This window comes from Protomyctophum parallelum (genome assembly GCF_964188405.1).
Source record: "Protomyctophum parallelum genome assembly, chromosome: 21".
NCBI lineage: Eukaryota > Metazoa > Chordata > Actinopteri > Myctophiformes > Myctophidae > Protomyctophum > Protomyctophum parallelum.
This window is the reverse complement of record NC_139713.1, coordinates 7,403,184-7,423,430: the sequence shown is the minus strand read 5'-3', so window position 1 is coordinate 7,423,430 and position 20,247 is coordinate 7,403,184. Positions and strand designations below refer to the sequence as shown.

Sequence of the window (20,247 nt, the reverse complement as noted above, 5' to 3'; positions counted from 1 at the left end):
TAGCAGACCTACAAGCTCATATCGCGCCACTCGGTGGCGCGATATGAGCTTGTAGATCTGCTATTTTTAAATAGCTAAAGCATAACATGATGCTGACACCAAAATGGGTGCCCGGTCAGAATGGGTTAAGTGCTTCATAGTTTAACAGTTAATAATAGTTCCAGTTGTGTTGTGTTGTATAGTGTCCCGGCTCCAGCCCAGAGAAACGGTCCTCACCAGACAGTGGTTTACATGACATGTCTCCTCCTGTCCCCGTCTGTCTGTCTGTCTGTGTTGTGTTGTGTAGTGTCTCTGTCCCGGCTCCAGCCCAGAGAAACGGTCCCCCACCAGACAGTGGTTTACATGACATGTCTCCTCCTGTCCCCGTCTGTCTGTCTTTCTGTCTGTCTGTGTTGTGTAGTGTCTCTGTCCCGGCTCCAGCCCAGAGAAACGGTCCCCCACCAGACAGTGGTTTACATGACATGTCTCCTCCTGTCCCCGTCTGTCTGTCTGTCTGTCTGTCTGTCTGTCTGTCTGTCTGTCTGTCTGTCTGTGTTGTGTAGTGTCTCTCTCCCGGCTCCAGCCCAGAGAAACGGTCCTCCACCTGGCGGTGCGTCTGCGTCTGCTCCGTCTGTCCCGCTTCCTGATACGCCAACCAGGAGGTCAGAGGTTACTGACCTTGCCCAACCAGGAGGGAGACACGCCCCTCCAGCTGGCTCAGAGAACGGGACAGCATGACCTGTTCACGGTGCTCGGGATGTACGGCCCTTTTTTTTATTATGTCACGATAATACAAGATATTAAAGAATAATTCATTTACTGTACATCAGCATCCCGGTACAAATTGTCATAATTATGGTGTATTTCTTTTAGATTTCTTAGTATAATTATATATAATTTGTCTTATGGGAAATTAAGATCTGGGTCAGTGATTTATAAAGGCTCTTGGGAAGGTGTATTAGAATTATTACTGAGGAACTGTATGTCATGGAAAAACTAACATTCATACTTGGACTACAAGAGGATAAGTTCTATAAAAAGTGGGAAAAGTGGGATCTCCTCTTTCAGCCTAGCAATAATGTATGAGGATTTCAATGAATGTATGCCTGTAATGTGAAAAATGCAGCCTTGTTTTTTTGTTTTTATGTCTTATTTTTGTCTTTGTCTTTTTATCAATAAAATTAACCCATTCTGACCGGGCACCCATTTTGGTGTCAGCATCATGTTATGCTTTAGCTATTGAAAAATAGCAGATCTACAAGCTTGTAGGTCTGCTATTTTTGAAAAATCGAAGAGCGACTGATATTTCTAGAATCTGATCTCAGGTCAGAATGGGTTAATCAGACCAGTGTGTGTCCAGTGGAAACCTCGTATGAATCTGATCTCAGGTCAGAATGTGTTAAGTGGAAAAAAATGAGAAAAAACACTCTGGTGCCTCTGAATCCTTCAGAATAATGGCGCTATAGTGCCAGCCAGATGAGGGAGCTTTTATTTATCTGTTCTCTCCCCCATCAGCTCCCCTGAGCCAGCAGACATTATTTAGCTGTAAACCATGCGTTCTCTCCCCCATCAGCTCCCCTGACCCAGCAGACATGGGCCACAGTTTGGAGGTGTGGTCGGACGGCTCCGGCAGCACCCTGAGGTTCTGGCCCGGTTCTGACTCCCTGAGCCTCACCCTGCCGTCTGACCCAGAGTCCAGACCCGAGGAGGGTGTGGTAGCGCTGAGAGACCGGCTGAAAGACGACAACGTCCTCAAACGGGTGAGGAAATGTTACCCATTCTGGGCGGGAACCCATTTTTTGTGATTTAACCCATTTTGACATGAGATCAGATTCTAAAAAATGTCTTCTAAATCCTGACAGTTTTCTGAAAATTGAAAAAGCTATGTTTCTATGTCAGTCGTTCTTCGATTTTTCAAAAATGGCAGACCTACAAGCTCGCAGCGCGCCACTTGGTGGCGCGCTATAAGCTTGTAGATCTGCTATTTTTCAATAGCTAAAGCATAACATAATGCTAACACCAAAAGGGGTTCCCGCCTAAAATGGGTTAAGCATTATCTTATACTTTAGCTATTGAAAAATAGCAGATCTACAAGCTCATAGTGAGGCACCAAGTGCAGCGGTACGAGCTTGTAGATCTGCTATTTTTTGAAAAATCGTGACAATGTGGCGCAAATCTTGGAATATATGCTTTCACAGAGAAAGTTTTTTTTTTTTGTCTTAAATTTTTATCCCACGTTGTAACCCAGTTTTCTTTTCACCCAGTGCCAATTATCTAATGTAATCCTGGGCGCTACACTTCCTCTGCCAACCTGGGGGGGCAGCGGACTGACCTCATGCCTCCTTCTATGCACGAGGAGTCCAAGCTGCTTCTTTTCACCTGACAGAGGGGAATTTCCCCGGCCGGACGTAGCGCGTGGAAGGGACACGTTATTCCGACCAGTTCCTTTCCCCTCCATCAGGCGCCCCGGCTGGCCAGGGGGAGGTAGTTTTAGAGACCAGGATTACGGCATGTTTTTGTGAGGGTATCTACCCTAGGGGACACGGGGAGAACATGCAAACTCCACACAGAAAGGCCCTATCGCCAACCCCCGCCTCGGGTATGGGCACTGATGACGCGGAGGAGGAAACACGCCACCAGTGCCCACAGCGTCCCCAGCGGGAATCGAACCCAGGACCTTCTAGCTGTGAGGCGACAGCACTACCGACTGTGCCACCGTGCCCCCACAGAGAAAGTTTCTAACTAAAATGTTTGCTTCCCGGGAGGTCCCTCAAACAACACATTTTTAGATGAGGGTCGACGGCCAATGACATATCATTTTTGGGGTCCTTGACATGAAATAGTTTGAGAACCACTGATTCAGAAACGTAGGGTTTTCCGAAAACTGTTGGGATTTAGAAAGAATCTGTATAGAATCGTTCTCAGGTCTAAATGGGTTAACGGCCCTGCTATATCTGCATGTTGGGGCAGCCATGATTATTATCCACTGAAGCAGGTAGTCCTCAAACCTTATTGTGCCAAAAGGCCCCACAACAACCCCCCAAATTGTATGTATGCATTTGGTTGCAGATATGTTTCTATACTGCCTGAAACCCTATAGTGCACCTGCTCAGTGCTCAAGTCTTCCGCGTTTGGAAAATGACTTCCGGTTTGTCAGGAATCGACAAGGACCCAAATGCAAGACACGAACGAGGCCGACAGACGATAGGCTAGCATTTTTCTTGCCCAAAATGGGGACACCGGGTAGAAAGTGGGGAAAAAATAACATTATATTATACAGAAATAATAATTTGCACTGTGCTGTTTATTATCAGTATGAAGCCATGTGAACAATGTTTGCCTTTTCTTTTTTTTGTTCTGCAAACAGTTTTCTCTTGAGCTAATAAATACTGAATAAAGTAAATAATGTCGGGCAGACTTTCTTGCTACTGTAACATTGTGTCTACAATAGAACCGAAATGACAAAATGTCAACGGTTTGTTCCAGATCGCAGCGTCCAGGGCTCCTGCTCGTATGGAAGGCAGTGACCACACCCACACTAATGATGCAGGTAAGCTGTCTGTGTCCAGTTACACGTTTAAATGTGTTCACTTTTACTGTGTCCATCCATTGACTCCTAACTGTCCTTGTAATGTTTATTGAGAAACATTGGTTCATCTTGTGGTCCATTTGATGTTACACATACTGTACAGACAAATAAAAAAATAGTAGTGGAGAAACATAATGAATTCAAAACGCTTCAATACAAATACAACTGTACCGCACGATACAATTAAACAGTTACTGTCCTTGCAGACTGCTGCCGTTTTCCGGAAAAAAAACATCCGAAAAACGTTCAAAGAATCCGAAAAAGCTGCAGGGAACTTTTAACGTCCTACCGTGCTACAATACATGCTCTGTGACATGTTTAAATATGATGAACAAGCCCATGCAGTTGCCCTCGATTTTGGATGAAGTAGTAGTAGTACATTTTATGTTGGTCCATTTAAAAGAGCTGACTTACATTCAGTTTATTCCACTGTTAGTGGCACCGAAAAGGTGTATAAGAGGCTTATTTTGCCTAAACAAAACGTAATAACACAATAACGTTGGATTTACAAAACTGAAAACATCGGAACAAATTGAAAAGTAGAAGATGGAAAGAGAAGAGATACAGATCTAAAGTGACTATAAATACTTGGGGTTTCAGTCACTCACTCAACTGACCTGTGTCTCAGTAGGAACCCTGCCTAAAGTGACTTCTGTTATCCCATTCTGACCTGAGATCAGATTCATACCAGGTTTCCGCCGGACACACACTGGTCTGATGAACCCTTTCTGACCTGAGATCAGATTCTAGAAATGTCAGTCGCTCTTCGATTTTTCAAAAATAGCAGACCTACAAGCTCGTATCGCGCCACTCGGTGGCGCGATATGAGCTTGTAGATCTGCTATTTTTCAATAGCTAAAGCATAACATGATGCTGACACCAAAATGGGTGCCCGTTCAGAATGGGTTATGGGAAAGACGTCAGCAAATAGATTCAGACACTGTGGTTGAAAGCACACATGTGATGACGGTGGTGATGCTGGCGTGTTAGTGTGATACTGTGGTTGAAAGCACACATGTGATGACGGTGGTGATGCTGGCGTGTTAGTGTGATGTGTGTGAAGAAAAACAGAAGAGCAACTCTTCTCCAAGTGACTGAGAACAACGTCACTGCACAGGATGAGAGAATCTGTTCAACGGTTAACCCATTAACCCATTCTGACCTGAGATCAGATTCATACGAGGTTTCCGCCGGACACACACTGGTCTGATGAACCCATTCTGACCTGAGATCAGATTCTAAAAAAATATCAGTCGTTCTTCGATTTTTCAAAAATAGCAGACCTACAAGCTCGTATCGCGCCACTCGGTGGCGCGATATGAGCTTGTAGATCTGCTATTTTTAAATAGCTAAAGCACGACATGATGCCGACACCAAAATGGGTGTCGGTTCAGAATAGGTTAAAACCAATCTCCTGGTTGACTACCTTTTTTCACTGAAACAAGAAAACTAAATGGAAACTAAGCTATATTGACTAAAGCTAACACTAATATACTGAAAAAAGATAAAAAACTAAATGTTAGGAAGGGACTAGTGGACAAGAGATCCAAAAAACATGACATTCGACATGAATGACGTTACAGGACAATGATTAAAAAAAAAAAAAAAGGAAAAAAAAGAGAACCATAAATTCAATGTCATGTGCATCTGTTATGCTGTAAGCAAAGCGGACCATTAAGTGACCCTAATGGTCCCGGAAATTTCATAAAAGCAGAGGTTAAAGCCTCAATCTGTGATTTCTATGAAGAAAACCAGCAGGAACAATATTACAAAAAAACCCATCATCTTACATATCGTGTTAATAATTAATGAAACACTGTCACACTGTTTTATGAATCACACATCAGGACTTGTTTTCCATGCAAACATTTTCAGTGCCCGGGATTTTTTCCCCTTAATCCATACTATGCACTAATGCACAGTACAGTGCATGAGACACAGAGCAGTCCCTCTTTTGTCACTGTTGGCGCTGTTGTTGCGGAGCCTTAGCATGTCGCGGTAACTTGAGTGCCTTCAAGATCACTCGGCCATTCAGGAGGGAGGAAAGTCCTCTCGGGCGTAACCAAACCGGACAGGTCTAGTGTCAAAGGTCAAAGCACATGGTCATGAAGCAAGAGTACACCGTTTGGGAACCTGTTGTGATCTACAGGCACCGTGCGAAAACAAAATGCTCTTTTCAGCCAGGAGAACTTAAGGCCATGGCTGAGTGTTTAGTCAGCCTATAGGGAGGGCCCGGGTACGGTTTCAGACCTCTAATGTGCTGAAGGGTCCCCCAGCAGGACACCTAACCCCCACCTGAGGTTCTCAGAACCTAATCTGGGTCCCTCTCAGGAGGTGGTGCTAATCCTGGGAACCCAGAACTCAGAACCTAATTATACTTTATACATGTATTTGTAACAGCCCTTATCTCACAGAAATACGTAAACATGTATGGAATTACAATTCCGTACATAAAATCCTTACATATGACACGACTACTGTTTTGACTGCGACGGAGGCGTGGCTTTCACTAGTACGGAAGTGCTGTTTCACCGTGGCTGGGTCGGGGCTGGGTGAGTTCAGTACAGATGTGCTATTTCACCGTGACTGGGTGAGTTCAGTACAGAAGTGCTATTTCACCGTGGCTGGGTGAGTTCAGTACAGAAGTGCTATTTCACCGTGGCTGGGTGAGTTCAGTACAGAAGGGCTATTTCACCGTGGCTGGGTGAGTTCAGTACAGAAGTGCTATTTCACCGTGGCTGGGTGAGTTCAGTACAGAAGGGCTATTTCACCGTGGCTGGGTGAGTTCAGTACAGAAGTGCTATTTCACCGTGGCTGGGTGAGTTCAGTACAGAAGTGCTATTTCACTGTGGCTGGGTGAGTTCGGGGTTGACATTATTTAATATTTACTATTCTGTCCATATCGGGTTACAACTCGGACAGGGATGAGTCGGCTCTACCGAACTTCGCAACGCTCGACACGGCAACTGGTGTCTCCCGTGGCTTAAGTTCGGTAGAGACAGCGCCCCCCCCTACGTCATTGTCTGTGAGGTGGATTTCAGTGTCCTATGTACAGATGTTTGGGTTTTCTAGTCGTGTATGTATGGAAATGCACTTCCCGTATGTTTACGTATTTCTGTGAGATTGTAAAATAGCAAAAATAACAGATCTACGTCAGTTTAAAAAAAAAGAGGAAAACAAAACAAAAACTGCATGTATGTATCGCATGTATCTGTTTACGAATACTATACCCTATCCCAGTGTTTCCCAACCTGTGTGTCGCGGAGCTTTGGTGCTCCGTTTGATGTGTTCAAGTGCTCTGCGTAATTTGACCGAAATTAAGTTATAGTGTTACTTTCTGTCAAATCAGGCGGCACACTAACTCTCCCCCGAAAGCAATAGCTACTGGGCTGCAGGCTTCTTATAGTTGCGTCGTTGTTGTCACACGTCTAACCATTAGACGTGCGATAACATCAACACGGAACAATAGACTAACGACCCTCGGCCATTGAAATGTTAATGCTTAGATGCATGCACTGGAGCGTGCAGAGCGCAGCCACATGCACGTAGACAGCAGACACATACAGTCCTACATGTCCCGACCTAGCCCAAACATTTAGATTCTCGTAGTCCCGACCCAAACACGTAAAGTAAACGTGACGTTGTTGTGATTAAACATAATGTGCCACGAAACGTTTCATTCAGCATAGTAGGATAGGGCCTATCCTACTATGCTGAATGAAACGTTCACATTGTGAAGTTGAGTACAAACCCTGTCCCGGCCCGGGGCTATTGATCCACTCACTGGTACAAACCCTGTCCCGGCCCGGGGCTATTGATCCACTCACTGGTACAAACCCTGTCCCGGCCCGGGGCTATTGATCCACTCACTGGTACAAACCCTGTCCCGCCCCGGGGCTATTGATCCACTCACTGTTCTTTACTGAGAGCACAGCAGAAACCATGGACCCCCCCCGAAGCATCTGAACCAAACACTCCTGACACCACGGGAAGTGAGTGAACCCCTGCTGACGCTGAAGTGTCTGGAAAAACAAGAGCCAATGCACACTAGGGCATTCACTTCTAGTCATGTTTACTCATCGACTAGTTGTAAAAAACCTATTATGTAAAAAATTAATTAAAAAGATATATATATATATATATTTATTTGGAAATACATATTTGTACATTTAAAAACTGTATACATTGGTGACTATAACTATAAGCTACCTGATCTTGAGGACTAAAAAAAAACAATAAAATCTTATCAACTAGTCAACTAGTACCAAACAAGGTCGACTAGTGGATTTACTAGTTGAATAGTCGACTAGTTGCTTAATGCCCTAATGCGCACACTTCATCAGAGAGGGAAGAAGTGGATTGCATTGTATTAGCATTATATCCAGCGAAATGTAACTAATTTGGAGTCCCATTTCAATATTTCTGTGTTGGAGATTTTGTAAAAGATGCTCACACCTACACACACGCACGCACGCACGTGTATTGACCACTAATGACTGCCTATGCGGTAACCATAGAGATGTCAGGTCTAGCCATTGACCCCAGCATGCAGGGGGGGGTGTACACCACCTCATCCTGAGGAAAACAACCTAATCATTATGTCACTTTGGTCACTTTAACCCATTTAGGCCTGAGGTCGATTCTACAAGAATATCCAGTTTTTCATAACGGTTTTCTGAAAAACCTATGTTTCTGTGTCAGTGGACCCCCATAATTATCTGGATTTGGCTGCGGACGCCTGTGTGGAAATATGTTGTTCCAGTGTTGTTAACACTAGGAAGTCTGAGCAGCCGTTCTGACCGAATTTGAAATTTCAACGTTTATTTTCTTAGCCCATGGAGTCCAGAGAAAGTTCCCCTTGCATGACTTTGTCTAAATATTCGGTTGAAATCATCTCTGTTTTTTTTTCCATTTGAAACATTTTGTAAATATGATTTTAGGCATATATCTCTTACTCAGTCTGACTATAATCGGCCCAATCGACCGCCGTCACCCTTTCTCCCCCTCTCGTCTTTTGTTTGCGCTGCTTGATAATGGTGTTAATGGTGATTCCCCGACATTTCCTTTTCACTAGATATCGTTTCGTAGAGAGCGCCTACACAACCGATGTATATACCAAATGAAAGCCCCAATTCCATAGTTTACATGGTATTTTGATTTTTTTTAAATGAGCAAAAAATGAGCGAGTTATGGTGGTTATGGTGGTAGGGGTGGAGAAAAAATAAGAACACATGCAGACACCTGGAGACGGCATTGTTTTTGTTGTTGTTGTTCAAGGCTGCATTCCATGTCCAACGAATTAAATCATATACGTTTGGCTGGTTAATTAACTTGGAATTTGTTTATTATTTTGATAAGATAATAGGAATATGAAAACAATGATTATTATCATTGTTATTATTATTATTATTATTGAATGCTCGGTTAGACTCGACCCGACATTTACTTTCCATGAAGCGAGAACGCTTGCCGATGCGCGATACAAAATAAAAAGTGTTTGAATAATTCCAACCACATAGACCTCCCGAACCGCTAAATGTTTTGTCAGTCAAAAGAACAGTTCTTTCTGCAAGCGACGTGGAACTTATGTAGGCATGCTGCTGTGGATTAATTTGTTCTGGCATATAGGCTCAATATCGCCAGCTCTTTGTCAGTCAAAAGAGTTCAGCCTGTCCGTCCTTCTTTATCTGTAAACTTTTTCTCTCTCTCTCCCTCTCAGGGAAGCATGCAAATGTTCATGAATTCAATAACTGCACGATGTTATAAGCAGCTGAGCTGGTGTTTCTCCTCAACATGCAGTGCATTTCACGTGTGGAGTTTATTTTTTGTATCACCAGGCTGCAGGCTTTCTATTTAGTGTCTATTTAGTGTGCAAGGCTTACATCCGGTAAGCCACTGTATGCGCTGATTTCCATACACAACACATACACGAACCGTATCCTCTCCTCACCGGATGTTGAATTCACAGTGCCAACGGCCGTATTCTGAACGATGTTTTTTTATTAATTAAACTGATATAACAACATAATGTGGCTAATAATTGTTTATTTGGAATGTACTTTGGCTGGTAATTTAGGTAAATATAACGCGACTCACTTGTATAAGTAATTTACCGCGCACAGGCCGCATTTAATGCAATACATTGGCTTTAGTAATGTTGTTAGCTTATAATATTAGCAACTGTAAGCTAACGGCTGGAGGACTACGGACAATCCGGTCAATAACATCATTACACTTAAACATGAATACAATTATGTCATGTTTACATGCCTAGTCAAGCAGTCTGTACATCGCGTGGGGTCACATATATTAATTACATTGATAACACACAAGAAAAGACAAGTGATCTTGCTCTTTTGGAAGGAAAAAAATAACAACAAAAGGCAGCAACGTGACACTCTTCCATGGCTATGTTGCAATATAGTACTAACGGGCAACGGCAAAATATATATATTTTTCACATGTATTATTAGTTTCATACATTTTAGGAGTGAAAACATGTGTTAAGAAACATTATGATTTAATTCGTTGGAAATGGGATGCAGGCTTGAACAATGTCTTCTCCAGCTGGAGAGGGACGTGTGGGGGAGAGAGTGGCCAATCAAATCGCACCAAAAACACGGTCCCCCTGACCGTTAAGCCGACTGAGTAGTAGTGATTTTTTTTTCAGACTTCGTAGTGTTAAAGGACAACTTTAGTTTTTTTCAACCAAGGTTCATGTTTTAGGTTGTTATTGAGAAACTAAAAGATGAGTGTTCTTTTTTTTTAATTTGCTGCTTTCTTTCGTTTTAGGGATTGTAGCTGTTTTTGACAGGGGGGCGGGGGCATTCGAGCATGGGGCTAAATATGTATTTTTTTTACAAAATTTTATAGCGATTTCTTTTTTAATTATTTACTATAGTCCTAATAAACCCCTGGAAATTTCATCTGGCCACAAAACATCACGAGTTCTACTGAATGTGTCAAACTGACATTGAGCCTATGACACACAGTGTGGCTTCCCCCCAGTAGGCTACCTTCACATTCAGTAGATCCTGTGATTTATTTGTGGCCAGATGTAATTTCCTGGGGTTTATTAGGGCTATAGTAAATAATAAAAAAATAAATCTCCATAATATTTTGTAAAAAAATACATATTTAGCACCATGCTCGAATGCCCCCGCCCCCCTGTACAAAACAGCTAAAATCCCTAAAACGAAAGAAAGCAGCAAATGGGGAAAAAAAATAACACTCATCTTTTACTTTCTCAATAACAACCTAAAACATGAACCTTGGTTGAAAAAAACTAAAGTTGTCCTTTAAGACCTAAGGGCGATTCTACTAATCTAAATCAGTAGTCCTCAGAAACGTTTTCATTTCACGGAACCCCTAAGTTGATAGATATTTGGCTGCAGTCGTGGAAATGTTCTTTCTAATGTTTTTCGTATTCATTCTTTTTTCAATGTTGGAACATTTCGACCTAAAATGACATGCCAAAAATAAGAATGCCAGGATGAATTAGTGAATTAATTAATGTAATCCGTTTTTCTTTTTCGATTCCTTTTAGATCTCAGCAAGGAACTGTGTGTGGAAGAGCCTGACCTGGTGGACAATGTGAGTGTTCTGTACCAAAAAAACAACATTATTCTAATCTAATCTGTACATGTTTGTATGGATGATGGTTGCTGCTGCTAAACACATGGTCCTTGGGGACCAGAATGTTCACTGGGAGCCTGAAAACAGACTCTCAGACACACAAACAGTTACTCTGGCAGTATTAATAGATGTAACTTAATTGACAGACAGAAAGCACTGCCATGCAGAACGCTCCAGACTAAATCAAAGTCTCAAGGTGCTATAACCACCGTGTCTCTCCTCTCCGGAATAATCCTTATGCTTTCTTGCTATGCTGTAAACTAAGGAAAAGGAGTCCGTGTTGCAGAACTGGTGATTTAATAAACAAAATAATAATTCAAAAGGACAAACGTGATCATAGCCAGGGTTCTAATTCTGTATCCAATCTCCGTAGTAACAAACAAAGTCAAATCTCTCTTCCTCTCAATAATGCGACCGCTTCCCTGCACACCAGAACAGAAAGTAAACACAAGATATCCCATAATACTCCTCGTCCCAGCCTCAGCCCGACAACACAGTTAAAGGAACAATCCCCCTGTATATACCTAGGGTTACAGTGCACGGCTCAACAATGGTCAAGAGGTGCACGCACATCCACAAATTGCAACGGGGAGATCCGCACACCGTTTTAAAAGCTCCCAAAATAATAGTGCGGACAAAAAATACGTTTCGGCCCTCAGGGGGCCTTCTTTCGTCAGGCTCCACAATGTCATGGAGATGAGAGAAGGAGCTCTCAGTGAGCACACAGTAAATGTCCTTTCCACTGGACATTTACTGTGTGCTGCCTGTTTTTTATTGAAGCGACACAAGACACATGAAGGTACACTTGCAGAGCAAGTAGGAAAAAGCTGCCCCATAACACTCCAAAACCCAAACATTAAATAGGCCTATAGTACTCGGCCTGTCACGATTACAAATGTAAGGTGGCGGTTAATTGTCTTACCCATAATTGCGATTACCCACTTATTTCTGTGTGGTGTCGACGTGACCTCTCCCAAATTTCTACAACCTTTTGAGAAGCCTCCTGTTGAGCTATACAGTACTGTATATGCTTATTTATTTCATCTTAATATCTGTGAATAAGCAATCTTCCGTCAAGCCTGGCCTCTCAATCTATCATATCCTTGCTGTCCGGAGGAAACATCATAACTCCATTTTTGAGGGGGTTTTCTTCCCCACATACACGTACATTTTGTTCGACTAAATCAACTGTAGATTTAGTCGACTAAAATCTTACAGTATGATATTTACGGTAGTCGACTAAAACTAGACTAACATAAAACATTCCAGGTGACTGAAACTAAATAAACTATTCAAGAGACTATGACTAAAACTAAAATCTAAATTTGCTGCCAAAAACAACACTGCTTGGAACCAATGAAATATTGAACCAATGAAAAGTATTAGCTTGAGCTTGTGACCAAACAATAACTATGTTGGCTCCGTTTGAAGGCAGGTCCCTGTAAAGCTACTCAACTTAAGACGGCTCAGGGGCCACTCGGCAAAATTCCCAAAGTCCAAGCTCTAAAAATGTCAGTATTATTTTGAAACGTTTACTAATGTATTTTGTTACAGGCTACATGACTTGTCTAAAACGTTAAAGAAACGCACAGTAATGAGGCCAAACCCCAATGAACAAAAACATTGTGATTAATGGTGGAGTTACAAAATGAGTCTTCACTCACAAAATGTGAAGAGAACGTATAATAATTAACAGATTATCACAGGTGAATAAATTAGTGGTTAATACTCAGCTGACATCAGGCCATCAGTGTTAATATTTTCACAATATTTTGGATTTATTCTTAGTCTTTTGAATAACACACCACTGCCCCTGTTCTCCACACTGTATAGGTGTTTGAAGAGCATCTAGTCCTGTCCCTGGATGAAGATGATGACGATGATGATGATGATGTGTGTGAGGAGCTCAAGTCCTTCTTACCAGGTACTGATTGACTGCCGTCCTTCTGGGACACAAAATGATGTTGATGCTCTAGTAACACACTTTTGGAAGCCCCTCCCCTGGTGGTCCCAATGTATCTGGCTGCACTTCCAATGTCTTTGTAGGGACACAGTTTTGGGTGAAAGTGGGGTATGGGGGTCTCTGTGAGGTCCAGGAATGTGCCCCGTCACTGGGACAAAGACAGGAATGAGGACACTGTAGTCGGTGTAGTGTGTGGTGGGACAGTAGGCCCAATTCTCCCCTTCCCCCACACACTGTAGTGTGTGGTGGGACAGTAGGCCCAATTCTCCCCTTCCCCCACACACTGTAGTGTGTGGTGGGACAGTAGGCCCAATTCTCCCCTTCCCCCACACACTGTAGTGTGTGGTGGGACAGTGGGCACAATGCTCCCCTTGGGCTTACATCACTGCTCCCCAAATTGTTTTTTTAGCTGGAGACCCAAAAAGAGAAATGTGATTTCTCCCCGGGAATATTATACCAATGTTGTCATTTAACAATGGAATTCTTCTATGGGCGTGTGATAATTCTTTCTCAATAGCTGTAAGTACGTGAGTGCATTTTATTTATATAGCACTTCTCACAGAGAAAACTCACAAAGTGCTTTACATACATGGAATAAGAGCAAAAACTAGAAATGCACTCTGTGGAGGACCTTGTACAAGCAGAGCATCGCAAGTACTGCTACTAACTAATGTCTATTACAACTGCTGTTCTAAACCCTTTAGACCCGTTATTGACCTTATACCAAAGTACCTTAGTTACGTCACCATCAACAGCCAATAAGGGACCACCATTCGAGCGACGCCACCAAAAGTCACAATCCCTGATTGGCCGAGCCAGTCACCGACATATGCAGCCGAAAACAGTACTTGCGCCGCTCGGCTTACGCAAAGTAACAAGGACGTTAATACAGAACAGAAAAAAGGTCCATACAATTGATCTCAAATCAGGACAGCAATACAAACATAATCAGACATCTGGAAATGCCTGTGTAAAAAGTAGTGTTTTAAGTTTGTAGACTTGGATAGTATTTTTAACAGCTTGTTACATAGACAGCACTAGAATTGCATTTTATGTAGTCATAGCACTTTATAGTACACATGTATAATACCGGTATATAATATAGTATGTATAGTTTACATAGATACTCCACTGTTATAGTTTATACATGATTCATGATAACTGCTTTTTTATATATGTGATGTATGACATGCTTTTGTTATTGCTTAATGTAAGTCGCTCTGGATTAAGAGCGTCTGCTAAATGCCTAAAATTGTAAATTTCTTCTTGAAGGAATTTTTCAAACTTAATAAGAGGTTAAAAGGTCACTAAAATCAGATTAAAAAAATAATAGAGCTGCTAAAACCAGGAGGGCGATAAATGATACAATAATAAAATAGGATTTGTGCGACCTACTTTGGTGAGTTCAAAGGAGCTGTACAGTAATTACTGGAGCCGACCGTCCTACATGGAAAACAATCTTTTGTAAACTACTGCCAAAGCCACCTCCAGCATGTCACCCGGCTGGCCTAGAGGTGCTGCTGTGAGAGCGGTTCGGCGGCCATGGTTCTATTAGTGGCACATTTTCCTCTGCTCCTTGCCATGTTTCCTTGATGCGTAAAACATTTCCAAGTTATTGTTTGTGAAAAATCACAAGCCGTGTGAACTGAGTGGTACAACTCCCCTCTCCCCCCCTCCTCTCTCTCTCTCTCTCTCTCTCTCTCTCTCTCATTAGCAGGCAACAGTGCTGCACTATCTCTCTCTCTGTTTCTGGCACAACAGTCATACTAATCGTCATACTAGTGCTCATAGTCTCATCATAGGTGGGTTAACATCACATAGGCGAACACATAGGTGAACATGGACATTGCTGTTCCTTGGAGTGGTTGCACCACTCAAAAAGTCATTCAAGAGGAAAGATGTTTCGGTGATGGAGTGGGCATTGAACCCCTTTTTGTTGTTTTAAACATTGTTATAATTTTGCTATTTTTGAAAAATCGTTGAAAGTGGTGGCGCAAATCTTTGAATATATATTCTTTCAGAGCGAACGTTTTTCAACTCATATCTTTGCTTCTGGAGGGGTCCCTGGAACGTTTTTTTTTTTTCAGATGGGGGTTGGCGGACAATTACATATATTTCTGGGGGTCCTTGGCATGAAAATGTTTGAGGACCACTGACATACAGTAGAAACTTAAGAGTTTTTCAGAAAACTGTCAGAATCTAGAAGGCATTTGTAGAATCGTCCTCATGGTCTAAATGGGCCTAAAAATGGGTCTAAAAAAGGCCATTTTGATGGTCGTGGGACCCACATGGGGTTTGTTGGTACGAGGGAGGTATAGATTATGGTCCGGTCGCTACAGGTTACAGGTCTCGTACTGTTGACTCTGATGAAGACCGCAAGGTCGAAACGTTAGTCGTTTTTGTATACTGAGCACCTAAATAAAAGGCTCTAAATGTCCGTGCTGCTCCAGTCTCTTCTCCTTATGCAACTTTGATGTCCCTGCACCTGTGAAGCACCGGATCAGCCGTTTTAGGCTTGAGGCGCGTTGGTAGACTCCCTTTCTACCAGGTCTCGTACTGTGTTGCAGTTCCTCGGCATTTTGGAGATTCTAATCTTCTCCTGCAAAGTGTTCCATTACAGCAGCTTGTGTGATTCACTGTTGTTTTCCCTGACATAACTGGGCATCGTCTGCATGGTGTTATTGGAACTAGAGGCTGCTTCAACAACAGAATCATTCTACAGTCGGTGACACGTCTGAGAGTCTCCCACTGCCTTCAGTCTGCTGACTGTCTGAACGCTGCATCGTTCAGTCTGAGAGTCTCCCACTGCCTTCAGTCTGCTGACTGTCTGAACGCTGCATCGTTCAGTCTGAGAGTCTCCCCCTGCCTTCAGTCTGCTGACTGTCTGAACGCTGCATCGTTCAGTCTGAGAGTCTCCCACTGCCTTCAGTCTGCTGACTGTCTGAACGCTGCATCGTTCAGTCTGAGAGTCTCCCCCTGCCTTCGGTCTGCTGACTGTCTGAACGGTGCATCGTTCAGTCTGAGAGTCTCCCACTGCCTTCAGTCTGCTGACTGTCTGAACGGTGCATCGTTCAGTCTGAGAGTCTCCCACTGCCTTCAGTCTGCTGACTGTCTGAACGCTGCATCGTTCAGTCTGAGAGTCTCCCACTGCCTTCAGTCTGCTGACTGTCTGAACGGTGCATCGTTCAGTCTGAGAGTCTCCCACTGCCTTCAGTCTGCTGACTGTCTGAACGCTGCATCGTTCAGTCTGAGAGTCTCCCACTGCCTTCAGTCTGCTGACTGTCTGAACGGTGCATCGTTCAGTCTGAGAGTCTCCCACTGCCTTCAGTCTGCTGACCGTCTGAACGCTGCATCGTTCAGTCTGAGAGTCTCCCACTGCCTTCAGTCTGCTGACTGTCTGAACGGTGCATCGTTCAGTCTGAGAGTCTCCCACTGCCTTCAGTCTGCTGACTGTCTGAACGGTGCATCGTTCAGTCTGAGAGTCTCCCACTGCCTTCAGTCTGCTGACTGTCTGAACGGTGCATCGTTCAGTCTGAGAGTCTCCCACTGCCTTCAGTCTGCTGACTGTCTGAACGCTGCATCGTTCAGTCTGAGAGTCTCCCACTGCCTTCAGTCTGCTGACTGTCTGAACGGTGCATCGTTCACTGCCTTCAGTCTGCTGACTGTCTGAACGCTGCATCGTTCAATGTCTGTGCTAACCCTCAATGTGGTCACAGTCATCTCTGTCAGACGGCCGTGGAACCCTCATACAGTATCTCCAAAAATGTTAAAGCAGAAATAACATGCATTTTAATTTTTAAAACTGTTTTTAATATTTCATATCATATTGTCTATGTCCCTCAAAGTTATTTCTAATGGTTTGAGCCTCAATCACCACTCTGATATAACTAGTCCTTGTCATTTCTTTCTGGACTTTGAAAGCAGTTTTAGCTGCAGTACCACAATGTCCTGAGGTGGTGAGGGTGCTGATATGCAGATTATTTAATATTTGAGACATTATAATACTGATGCTAGATAAAACCAGGCGTGTTTCCATTCCATGCTAGCTTGGAAAATCAACAATGGTGGACATTGTAAACAAAGTAGAAATGCAAATTTGGAACTGAAGACTGAAGAAGATGAGGAATTATACAAAGTAGGGTGACATTGATGACATCACGATGAGGACAAAATCAGTTGAGCTGTTCCTGAGAGCAATTTCCATTAATGCACCTATAATATGATATGAAAGACTGATTATTCAAAATTGGTTATTTGTGGGGTTAGAAAACCCATGTGGGAACCCCAAAAACACAAAAGAAATTGAAAAAGTTGAATTTTATGTTATAGGTCCTTTAACTTTTCAGGATTGAAATGAAAAGAATAAACAAAAGTATCGGAGGTAGTTATATTCTTGTTAAACATCTGCATTACTTAATTTTCAAGAAGTCTACACAATTCAATGTTTGCCTGTTATCTCTCCTATGGTACCAACATTGATGTTGTGGACAAGCTCAAAAGGCATTGCTCTTTGTGCTGTTTTTCGAGCTTGTAGATCTGTTACTTTTGTGTGACACTGTAGTATGATCAAGTAGGGCAGTGGTTTTCAACCAGTGGTCCGGGGACCACCCTTGGGCCTTGAGGAGGTTCCAAGTGGTCCGGGGTCCACCCTTGGGCCTTGAGGAGGTTCCAGGGGGTCCGGGGTCCACCCTTGGGCCTTGAGGAGGTTCCAGGGGGTCCGGGGTCCACCCTTGGGCCTTGAGGAGGTTCCAGGTGGTCCGGGGTCCACCCTTGGGCCTTGAGGAGGTTCCAGGTGGTCCGGGGACCACCCTTGGGCCTTGAGGAGGTTCCAGGGGGTCCGGGGTCCACCCTTGGGCCTTGAGGAGGTTCCAGGTGGTCCGGGGTCCACCCTTGGGCCTTGAGGAGGTTCCAGGGGGTCCGGGGTCCACCCTTGGGCCTTGAGGAGGTTCCAGGGGGTCCGGGGACCACCCTTGGGCCTTGAGAAGGTTCCAGGGGGTCCGGGGTCCACCCTTGGGCCTTGAGGAGATTCCAGGTGGTCCCCAGCTAAATGATGGAGAGGTTGGTAACCAAACGGACCCTTATATATCTTTAACTCTCAAGAGTTACATTATTGTTAAACATCTGCATTACTTATGCTAATTTACAAGAAGTCTACACCATTCAATGTTTGCCTGTTGTTCAACGACAACAAAAATCTGCATAACCTTTGCGTCTGAAAGGCTAAATCTCTTCAAATGGTATCCAATAAATAATGGGCCTTGATATGAAACCCACAAAAAGTTAAAAGTGTGCGTTTGGTTACATACAGTACGTATACAGGGGGGATTTGAAAGTTGGGACATTTTGACATGTAGCCCGGGCGAGCCAAGGCTCGAACCCGTACGTGGACCTTGTGATGCCCAGACAGGCCTCTCTAGACACTCTCTAGACGCTCAGCCATAGCCCCACAGAAACCTTGTAACCCCCCCCCCCCCCCCATGTACATTGATATCCTATATTACAGTGTCACACAAATGCAGCAAATAAAATGTCTCAACAGAAGAGCACGGAGACTAAATTCAACCACCCCCCCAAATTGTATGCATTGTTTTGTATGAACATACTCTACCGTACAGATTGGACAAAATTAAGTTTGTAAAACGTATACATTACATAGTGCAGCTTTAACACGAGCTAAATAATAATTGGAAATTATTTATTTTGTAATTTCCTGAAAAGTAACCGTTTTCACTTTCAGTGATGTAAACAGGTTTTCAATGTAATGAGTCCCGGGATGCAGGGATGGGTCTTTTAGAAATGAGTTCCAGGGACATTTTATGAGTCCCACTTCAAAGACGTTAGGAGTCATATTATTTTGCCATTTTTTACAAATTGCAGCATTAGCTACCATCTCATTGTATATGGTTATAATGTGGTTATATATTCATGTAGAAAACAGAAGAAGGAATGATTATTATAACTAAAGCTAGCAAAATAAAACAATCAAAAACAGTACAGTAGTACAGTAGTGCATCCCGTGGATGCAGAGGTCGTTGTTTTATTGCGTCCCTTATACTGTACACTGCGTTTTGGGATGCAAAATGCACCCTATTTTAATCTCTGCATTTTGGACATGCATGGTTTCCAAGCGACGGCAGTGAGAGCAGCACAGGGAGGAAACGGCGCGGCGCGGTGCAGGATTTCCCCTACATTAGCTTAGGGTACAAGTGGTCCAGACATCAAACAATATTATGACAACACGTCACTGAGGCCTTCCATTATGCATCCTTAGTTTATGTTCACACTGTCAGCCTTTTTTTATTATGAAGGGAAGGCTCTGCTCCTGCCCAGAGCTGAGAGACACTGGGTCTCTATGGAAAATAACTATGGAAAATACTGGATATTGATGACAAGGGTGTAGATGTGAAATTAATTAAAGATGGAGTGCCGTACCTGCCCCTGGCCAGCCGGGGCGCCTGATGGAGGGGAAAGGGAACTGGTCGGAATAACGTGTTCCTTCCACGCGCTATGAGTCCAACCAGGGAAACTCTCTCTTGTCAGGTGAAAAGAAGCAGCTTGGACTCCTCATGCATTGAAGAAGCATGAGGTTGGCAGAGGAAGTGTAGCGCCCAGGATTACATTAGAGTGCCGTGATTTCTTAACTTTTTCTGTTGTTGTGTTATGCGTCTTTGGAGTTAACATTACTCTAATAGACCCCCAGGTGTGGTTAGAATATTTAAATATGTCTGTTTATTTTTTTCTCTCTGAAAGCTGAAAGCCTTTGAGGCCAAAGACCCCAATGGAAAATACACCGTTTTTGTGACATCTGATAATAACCCTAACCCCTCCCCTCCCTCATTATCATACAACACACAGTTGTGGGCGGGGCTTAAGTTCAGGTGGGTGGTGCTAAAGTGAAGACCAGGTATATGTAATGAATTGGTGGGTGTGGCCACATAAAAACATATATTCTTTTAACACTTTCTTAAAAAATCATATGTACATCACAAAAATAAATCTCACATTTGGAAGGCGCTCCGCTTGGCCAATAAAAGCTCACTGACCAGGCCCTTTTGTTCTATGCATTCACCTTTTTGGTCAT

The 20,247-nt window shown here is 43.3% G+C and overlaps 1 protein-coding gene across 3 annotated transcripts in view; it reads left to right on the top strand.

Annotated features, from left to right (window-relative positions):
- Nucleotides 1-20,247, top strand: part of LOC310879473 (uncharacterized protein) — a 51,635-nt gene that overhangs the window by 26,510 nt on the left and 4,878 nt on the right. For all 3 annotated transcript variants that reach the window (XM_083794188.1, XM_083794189.1, XM_083794190.1), the window contains 5 exons: nucleotides 543-738; nucleotides 1,553-1,739; nucleotides 3,466-3,529; nucleotides 11,115-11,161; nucleotides 13,037-13,127. In XM_083794188.1, coding sequence (XP_083650314.1) covers nucleotides 543-738; nucleotides 1,553-1,739; nucleotides 3,466-3,529; nucleotides 11,115-11,161; nucleotides 13,037-13,127 — 585 coding nt within the window. The remainder of the gene's footprint in view (nucleotides 1-542; nucleotides 739-1,552; nucleotides 1,740-3,465; nucleotides 3,530-11,114; nucleotides 11,162-13,036; nucleotides 13,128-20,247) is intronic.